Genomic DNA, 10,000 nt, shown 5'->3' with positions numbered 1-10,000 from the left:
CTGTATTGTCTATTGTTCTATTATTTTTTTTTTTTTTTTTTTTTTTTTTTAACCCCTACAAGATGGCAGTGTCCATTTCCCTCTATGTCTGTGTGTCACTCTTGGTAATATTAACCCATCATAGATACTGGAATATCTAACCCCAGATTGTGGACATCATGTAAATATTTCATAATTTATTTAGATGTTGAAGAATTTAAATTTCCCATTGATGAAATTATGGATTGCATTATACTTTGCAATATCTATTTCTATAATTTATTGTTCGTGTTGGATACTTTAGTCTACTTTATAGTTAGTGTATAAAAAAACGGTGCACATCATTGTAGTATTAGGAAGAAATATGAACACTGTTTGATAGTTAAATTTGAAGATACATTTTTTCAAACTGAGTGGATCTGTTATGCTTGCCTGAATTGTGTGTCTTTATTATATAGGATATTCTTAGTGGAAATTATTATAAAGTAGATAGCTGCTCCCCTGAAATTATGATCATAATACCATTAACCTAGTGCCACTGTAGCTGGCATGTCTGTATATGCTATGCTCACTGTGAGTGTAGTTTATAAATTGTCTTTACACATAGATGGCTCGACAGTACTAAGTTACCAATGAACCAATTGCAAGTACCATCTATCCCACTTAATTACACTTTTCCTTGATTTTTGGAAATAGTTTCTGTTATCCTATATATCTGTTTGTAATAATTATGTCTGTGGTGATAATAACAGCATCAATATTGATAGCATTATTTTTTTAAAAATGAAAAAATCCCACCAACTCAAGGAAAGGTGAAATCAGGTGAGGTCACAATGTCTGTTAATTAACTCTTTTGTAGCCAAGCATTTTTGAAGCCATCTTTGTGCAGACACATTTCATAAAACAATGCTACATTGAAGGCTACATTTTCCTGGCGACATGGGGTTTAGAGAAGGAAAAAGTCTTTATACCAAGATCTTCCTTTCTTGATTACTTTATCCCCCAAGACTTCTCTTAGACTGTCATTTCCTTTACTTGCATTCTCCAGATACACCCAAAATTAATAAAATTTTGTCTTGTTGATATTTGCCAGTTTCTGACACATACTCGCTACTGAAATAGATGAGGGTTTTTTCTTAATTGTTGAAAGCTATGTACATAAACTTTTTACCTGGAAGTCAAACCCCTATTCCCTGCTTCATATGCTTATTATATCACTAAATGCAAAATTGCTTAAATATGCAGCTTGATAAATGTACCATACTTCAGAAGATATTTCGTCTTTACCTGATTCAATCATTTCTTTTGGGCCACTTTAAAAGTTATAATATTCTGAAAGCCTAAAGCATGCAGTTTTGGATATTAAAGTATACATTAGTTTAAAATAATGCATATTAAGGCCAGATAATACTGATAAAGTAAAATAATGGGATCTGATAGTCCTCAAGTGTTAAAAGCTAGATTTCTTGGCCTCTTATAGCTGGGCACGCCTATAACCATCATGAAAAAACAACTCATTATGACGGGTATGGCTATAGGTGTCATGTCTTGCTAAATTGAGTCCAGTGGAAAGTTCCACTATATGCGGCAAACTCCCTGGCCAAAAGGCTAGACAATTGCCAGACATCACCAGAATGAGTGACACACAAATATCTGGCATCAGCATTGTAGGGTTAAAGAGAATGCTTGTGATATAGAAAGTATTGTTAATGATGGAAATAAGATCAAAACTATTTATAGATATTCTTATGACTGATGTAGCTCAGATTTTGGTAAGATGTAGCTAATGTAAACCATAGATCTTCAACACTGTGGTGAGGCTTTTTTTACAGGTAATAATCTTTAAATATGTTATTCATAGAGTTAAAGATTACTGTGTGCCTTCCTCTTTGATAGATAATTTTTCATATCTGCAGAACAAGTATTGACTAAGATTCTAATAATACACTTGATACTAATGGCATTACAGAGATAATTAATCTTTATGATTTGTTATGCAGCACAAGGTAAACACATTGGATTGGGAAAAAAGAGCATGATATTATTTTCTTTTGTTTTTCAGTGCATAAAAGAACTTAAAAAGAGATTTGAAAGATGTTGTATATTAGTTTTGCCAATGATACAATCGTATGTGATTTATTTTGATATCAAATGTAAATATTCCTTTGATATGCTGCTATCCTGACTGCTTTGCTATACATTCCATTTCAATATTAGTCATCATCATGCTTTCAAAATACTGGACTTTATAGTGTAAAATGTAATACAAAAGGAATGACAAGAAACTGAAAGAGTGCTTGAACTATGACATATAGCTTAATGCTTTACCAGAATGCAGTCTTGCATATGGCTGCAGGAAGAATGAATGCAATTCTGTAAATGTAAGTTAGCTGATGACAACAGTGAACATAATGGACTGTGTCTTCATTTACAGAACTGCAACATATTCCGAGAAGCTCCATTTATTGCAGGGTAAGATTTCAGTGTAATGTAGTGATAATATTTTACCCAACCTTTATTAGACCTAACCTCCTTTCCTGACCTAGAGGCTGCACCTCATACCTGGTCTGTGAAATAATCCAGAGCTAACATAATGGCCAGCATCCCATTGTTCAACTTTTGCTGATTTAATGTACCAATGTCTGTGAACATTAGACAAAGAAATGACCAACATATGTAGAGTGAATGCTGGGCTCTTCACCTGCAATATCTATTGGAAGAATTCCTCTCATAAGTATAAATTTAGAAAGATCTATTTAAAAAAAAAAAAAAACAGAAAAATTGTGTGGTTTGATGAATATATACTTACTAGGCCCATTTGTTAAAACCCTTTACTCTTCAATGTTCATACACTTTATGAGGTATCTCCTAATGAAATCTGAATCCCCTTGGACATACAAAGCATTTAGACAGTCAACCTTCACTCCAGATCCTAGATCCCTTAATAGGTAACCTGTCTTATCTCCTTGGCTTCACCCCATATGATCCCAGAACAGTAGATTGTTCTATATGCTACCCCTGGTTTAAGCACAGGAGAAAGCACTTCCATTATTTGTCCCCCCCCCCCCCCCCTCTATGAAGTCTGGCTCCTTGGGTCACCACCACAAAAAGGGAAATCATGATAATAATGGCCACTATGTTAATACACACTGTCTGTTTATCCTTAGGTTTAGTACACTGTCATTCACTTACACTTCTTGACATAAATTTTTCTTTCCTAGCATCCTGTAGTGCATCCCTTATTAGAGTCTGTCATATATCTTGCTTTTCTTTCTGTATCTTAGCTCTTTGTTGCTGTTATGTAATCCAGGGTATATGTTTCTTACTTATATTTTCAGATGACATCAAAGAATTACCATTTTTTTTACTGTGCATTGGATTGAATGTGCATCTTTCAGAACATATCAGAAGTTGTTACCTTTGTCACTGCCTTCAGGACGTACCAAATTATATTTTTGGTGCAAGCTAAAGACTTTTCAGGACTGACTAGTTCTCTTCCTGATGCTGCAGACAGTTTCCATGACTGAATGACTATATTTTTGATGCAGGGATATTTCATCATTACATTAGATTTTGGTGCTGCCTTGTTCTGGGGACTAGTTAAGATATATAAAGGGGACATATATGATAGAGACCTACTGAAGTTTCTAAATTCATCTGCAACAGTGTCAATTTATTTTCCACAAGGTCTCAGTGGGTGAAACAAGTTTTGGTCAGTGTTGAGAAGATAGACTTTTTATCATCATTATTTCGGCTGAATTCTATTTAAATGCACTGATAAATACTGTGATCTATGATAGTGGCAAAAGGTAAAAAGAGCCCTGTAGCCTTTGCCAGCAAAGGCCAACAGATATTCATATTGGTTTGAAGGATAAAGTGTGTTTAGACCAAATGTTCTGTGAGAAGTAGCTTTGGAAAAATGTGCAACTGTGATTGTTCATCATTATGATATGGAATATGTAGGACATCTGTTTTTGTTATCTCCTCAGGGTTTGCATATTTATACAGGAGTCCTGATTTACCTTAATGAGCCAGTTCAGTATGGATACTAGTAACTTAGAAAAGTTGATAGATAGCTTTTTTTTCCAGAAACCATTTTAGGAATATGTTGCAAGTAACAAAACTTTGGATTATGTACATGCAAATACACACACATGCATGCACACAGGCACCAATAACACATTCACTCATTTACACTCAGTGATTCTCACTGACTCGCTCTAATATTTACTTCATTGTATGAGTTTTTACCACAATATTTCCCTAAGGGGATATGTTACATTATGAACCATTTTCTATTTATCTTTTCTTTCTTCTCCTTTTCCTTTTTTTTCCTCACACGACTGATTTATTTCTTCTCGGACTCATCTGCCATTTAAGGTGACAAGAAGAATCATGTTTCTGCCCAGTCAGTCTCCCTGTGTAACAGGTAAGGCAGCAGCAATCTCACTAGGAGGGAGACGGCAAGGTTAATCTTTTGATATTCCTAACACTCATTATAGGAGTAGAAACTCACACAGTGGAAGGGACGGACATTTATGTAGAGTTGTGGTTTTCCTAATGCACGCACTGATGGTTAGATAGCAGGTCTCGCAGGTATTCTCACAGGAGGTATAACATGGTGAAGAGTACTAAGAGAGACTTGGCAAAGTAAATAACTTTGTTGCACTCATAATAACATGCACTTGGGGGTTTATAGGAGCAGTGTACAGAAGGGTGTGTGGTACATATTGGGATTAATTTGTAATACTATTGAATGCTATCCGTAATGTTTATTGAATTACGTGAGGTATTTTATATTTTTTATCTGTTTGTGAATGTTTTTTTTATATTTTTCTTCTTCATTTTTTAACAAACTTCATTTTCACAAATATAAAAAAAGTTATGAATGAGAATAGATAATTTAACATTACATAAGATATATCTCATGCATTTCCATTAAATACTCAGCATTAATAAATCTTTAATCAAAAGGCATCAAATATATCTCTAGTCTAGTAAAGTTGTTTATCTCCATACACACCTTTTTCTTTTTATAATTTTCTTTCTTTGCAAGAATTAAAAAAAAAAAAAAAAAATCAAATCAAGCAACAGATTCATTAACCCATTCGCCCCATGTGGCAAGAATACATGCCATGCCCACTGTAATACACGTTTATTTATTGTATTTACACATAGATGGCTCTACAAGTTCTTAATCACCAAATAGCCAGTTATTAGAAACTACCTATCTCACCTGTTTACCCTTTTCTTTCACTTTAATTAAGAAAGGGTCTTTTGTATCATTTCATTGTCTAAAGTATTTTAATGACAAATTAATAATCATAACATCAATAACAATAATAACAGTATCGATAGCAATGGTATTAATTTTCCCGTCAATTCAAGAAATGGGGAAATCAGGATCGGCTCATTGGTGATTTAGTACAAGTGTAGCCATCAATGTATTAAAACAATTAAACAAGTAAACTCACAGTGGGCATGCCATGTACGTAAGTGCCATGCCCGTCATGAATGGGTTAAATGTGATAATTAGCAGCAAGAAAAAACATTGCTATTATAATTATAATAATTTATAATCATAATTAACTGATAGTATGATTTAGTCTAATTCCATTTGTTACAATGGTTATTCTTGGTGCAACAGGCTGTCTGTTTACTTTGCTTCTAAATTATCCCATGTGCAAGGAATAGCTAGTGTTACCATCCACTAGTAGGGAGGGATTTGATCACAAGTCAGCAAGATTGTTAGACGAGAACGCTACTGCTGCACCACACAGCTAGGACTTATTTAAGAATAGGATGCTATGAAGAGTCTTGTTCTCTCTATTAGCCTAACTATGATGTCAGAGTCTAGTGTTGAGATATCCAAATGAAATTAATGTTCTTTATTACTTGGTGATATTAAGGGAGTTTTATTTGTAAATTTTGCTGCTTACCATAAACATTCTTTTGTTAATATAGCCCTTCTTTTATCAAAATTGTTGTACATGTGTACATGAACTGAAAATACCCTTACAATACTAATATTGGATATGCAACTGTTGTAGGAGTATACACCCTTAAAGGAATGGCATTGAATTGGACTTAGGAGAGCTCATTGAGGCTGGCATTAATTACCTTGTGGTGGTATAGGTCTGTATATAGTCAACAAGAGCAGTGACGGTGTTTGACAGTGACAGTCTTAGGTTCCACAAATGGCATGCTGGCTTTTGTGATACAGCCACTTTTAGTCCTTTGTCTATTTCTTTCTTTCTTTTTTCTTTTACACTGGTAATGTGTTACATCTTTAGTTGGTTCATGGCATCGTGGGTTGCCCGAGTACTGTCGAAGAGAGAGAGAAAGAGATAGTACCCAGGGATTATTTTCTTTCATGATGGCCACAAGTTATCCATTCAGTTCCAGTGAAAAATTTATTCCTCCTCATTTTGATATGATACACAGTATATTTTTGTTTTGAATTTGAGGTCATAAATGAAAACAAGCCTTGTAGAGTGATTAGTTTGGATGCGAAAGTATAAAATGGATGCGAAAGTATAAAACACTATAACTGTATACATTGTATTAGGGAGAACAGTCAAGTTTAGCCCTTTGCATTTGGCTAATTTAAATCTAAACACCTTATAAAAAGATATAAAGAGAGAAAGAAAAAAAACAGGCACCTGTGTACCTTCAAATATGTATATATATTTCTTGTGGCTTTTCTACCCTTGTTATGAACTTTATGGTGCAATTATATTGTCTTCACGTTATTCTCAGTCAGTGAATGCACATGACATTTTAGAAACTTTTTTGTAATTAGATAATTATTTTATAGTATATTATGCCATTCAATTTTATAGTCTCTCCACCACCCACACTAAACTCAGAAGTGACTTAATTTGCTTAATGAGAACAGTCAGAACCTAATGACATATTCTGCTCATATCTTCATCACTAGATTCCTTAGCTTTACCAATCAGTTTACTAATCTCTATCACTTACAGGTGGATTGATTGTCAGAGGAGGTGACCATCAAGCGTAAACCTTGTTATAGTGACAAACATTGTTCTGAGCTTTGTTGTAGAAACAGACATTTTTTTTTTATGTTGAACGTCTAGACTCCCTCCCCAGAACTTCACATTTTGGAGTGTAAGGGATATAGGTTCATGACTTGAGGGGGCACTGCTCGGTAAAGAATAAGTCGCCAGCCTCCACCATCCAACCTCATCCAAATTGACATGACATCAGTAAATGACAAATATATACATTTATGGTCTTTGTACTGTTATAGACTTTTTATAAGGCAAAATATACTCTCTTAAAATTAGGATTGATTTAAAAAAAAAAAAAAAAATGCTTGTCTGTAAGTATTGCACTGTTCTCCCTCTCTGTCCACAAGAGGTTAAACTGATAGATATAAGAGCAACTAATCTAGGAAATGTTGATGATAATAATATATTTGTAGATAAGCAGTTAGTTTTTTTTTTTTTTTTTTTTTTTTTTTTTTTTTCACTACAGCATCTATTTCCAATAGTTACTTAGAAATACAGTAACTGACCTTTTTTATAGTCTCTCGGATGCAGGATTTCAATTGCATGCCTTTTTATTTGCATTAGGAAAAACAGTAGTGTTTGATGATTAGAAATCTAAACGTTGCCAAATTTAACAAAAAATCTTTTATTGGTAAAACATAATTTTCATTCAATCTGTTTTGATATATAGAATCTTACAAAGTACACAGTTTTATCTTTTTGTTCATGCTATATTCAATTGACCTTTAGATTTGGAGTAAGATTTCTTCACACATATATAAACTATTTATGGTGGGAGGGCAGGATTATTGTCGAGTACCTCAACAGTTGATATTGGGAGTCGTTAACCATTTTGACTGAAATTTTCTCTCTCTCTCTCTCTCTCTCTCTCTCTCTCTCTCTCTCTCTCTCTCTCTCTCTCTCCGTCTCTCTCTCTCTCTCTCCGTCTCTCTCTCTCTCTCTCCGTCTCTCTCTCTCTCTCTCCGTCTCTCTCTCTCTCTCTCTCTCTCCGTCTCTCTCTCTCTCTCTCCGTCTCTCTCTCTCTCTCTCTCTCCGTCTCTCTCTCTCCCTCTCTCTCTCTCTCTCTCTCTCCGTCTCTCTCTCTCTCCGTCTCTCTCTCTCTCTCTCTCCGTCTTTCTCTCTCTCTCTCTCCGTCTCTCTCTCTCTCTCTCTCTCTCTCCGTCTCTCTCTCTCTCTCTCCCCGTCTCTCTCTCTCTCTCTCCGTCTCTCTCTCTCTCTCTCTCTCTCTCTCTCTCTCTCTCTCTCCGTCTCTCTCTCTCTCTCTCTCTCTCTCTCTCTCTCTCTCTCCGTCTTTCTCTCTCTCTCTTTGTGACATTTTCTCTTACTATTCCTTTCCCCTTGCTCCACCTCACCCCACCCATCCCCTCCATTGCAGGGTTATGTTCTCTGGCGGAGGAATTGAAAAACGAGGCATAAGCAAAGCCGTGAACAAGCGCAGCAGCAGCAGAAGAAGCAGCAGCAGCAGCACCGGCAGCGGCAGCACCAGCGGCAGCAGCAGCGGAAGTGGCAGCAGTAGCGGAAGCAGCAGCGAGAGTGGCCGCAGCAACAACAGTGGCAGCAGCAGTGGCAGTGGCAGCGGAAGTGGCAGCGGTAGCACCCCCCTCGGCTCCCCCCCGCACGTGCAGATGGCTTCCCACGAGTCACTCAACTCAGAGTCGAAGTCCAGCTCTCTCAACTCCAAACTCGGACATGAGTCTGTAAGTAACAAAAAACAGGAAGCTACACATTTTGTAACATTGTTCTTATGCATATATAGATCCATATGCAGTAAATATATATATATATATATATATATATATATATATATATATATATTTACATATTTATCTATATACACTCTATATACATATCTATATATCTATATATCTATATATATATATATATATATATATATATATATATATATATATATATATACATATATATATATATATATATATATATACATATATATATATATATATATATATATATATATATATGTATATGCATATGTATATATGTATATGCATATGTATATATATGTATATGCATATGTATATATATGTATATGCATATGTATATATATGTATATGCATATGTATATATATGTATATGCATATGTATATATATGTATATACACATATATATATATATATATATATATATATATATATATATATGTATGTATGTATGTATATACATACATATATGTATATACACACACATATATATATACACACATATATATATACACACATATACACACACACACACACACACACACACACACACACACACACACACACACACACACACACACACACACACATCCACACACACATCCACATCCACATCCACATATATACGTATTTATGTACGTATGTATACATATCTTTTTATTATCTATATATCTGTCTGCTTCCCTCTCTCCCTTTCTCCTCTCATTTGTCTGTACCCTCCGTTCCCCTCCCTTCCCTACCCCTCCTCTCTTTTTCCTCTCCTCTCCTCTCCCCACATCTCTTCTCCCCTTATCTCCTCTTTCCTGTCTCGTTTCTCTTTTCCTCTCTTCTCATCTTTCCTCTCTTGTCTTCTGCTCACTGGCCTTTTCATGTTGTCCTCTGCTGTCACTCCAAATGGGCTGCTGCAGTTGTTTTTTCTATGGGCTGAAGGCTGATATTAGCATTAGTGAGAAGAAGCATTTTTTTTCATGGTGCTTCAATTAATTCCATGTTCTCATGCATATCTCTTTGATGGGAAATTTATAAGTGGCTGACACAGATATCTCTATTATCAAGAAAGATGGAGATATGCTGTTTTTTTTCTGTTATCTGTCATGAAATCAAGCTTTTTCATTATGCATTGTACATAATCCATCATTCAGAAGGTATTTTGTAAGAATATGGAACTGACAATTATGGAGGAAAAGGTTTGTCTAACCATATGCAAAAATTCTAAGTAACAAATAGTCTTTGCTTTTCCAGGTGAATAGAAGTATAATTTTTTTC

At 35.0% G+C, this 10,000-nt stretch overlaps 1 protein-coding gene across 4 annotated transcripts in view; it reads left to right on the top strand.

Moving 5' to 3' along the window:
* The window catches only part of LOC125025152 (myotubularin-related protein 2-like), a 38,317-nt gene that overhangs the window by 966 nt on the left and 27,351 nt on the right, over positions 1-10,000 (top strand). For 3 of the 4 annotated variants that reach the window (XM_047613125.1, XM_047613123.1, XM_047613121.1), the window contains exon 2: positions 8,389-8,710. In XM_047613125.1, coding sequence (XP_047469081.1) covers positions 8,393-8,710 — 318 coding nt within the window. In that variant the 5' untranslated portion in view covers positions 8,389-8,392. Of the gene's footprint in view, positions 1-2,413; positions 2,452-4,359; positions 4,409-8,388; positions 8,711-10,000 lie in introns of all 4 variants that reach the window. The other variant, XM_047613122.1, reaches the window with a different exon arrangement.

Source organism: Penaeus chinensis, chromosome 4, assembly GCF_019202785.1.
Source record: "Penaeus chinensis breed Huanghai No. 1 chromosome 4, ASM1920278v2, whole genome shotgun sequence".
Taxonomy (NCBI): Eukaryota; Metazoa; Arthropoda; class Malacostraca; order Decapoda; family Penaeidae; genus Penaeus; species Penaeus chinensis.
Note: the sequence above shows the minus strand (reverse complement) of the source record. Positions and strands in the feature narration are given on the sequence as shown.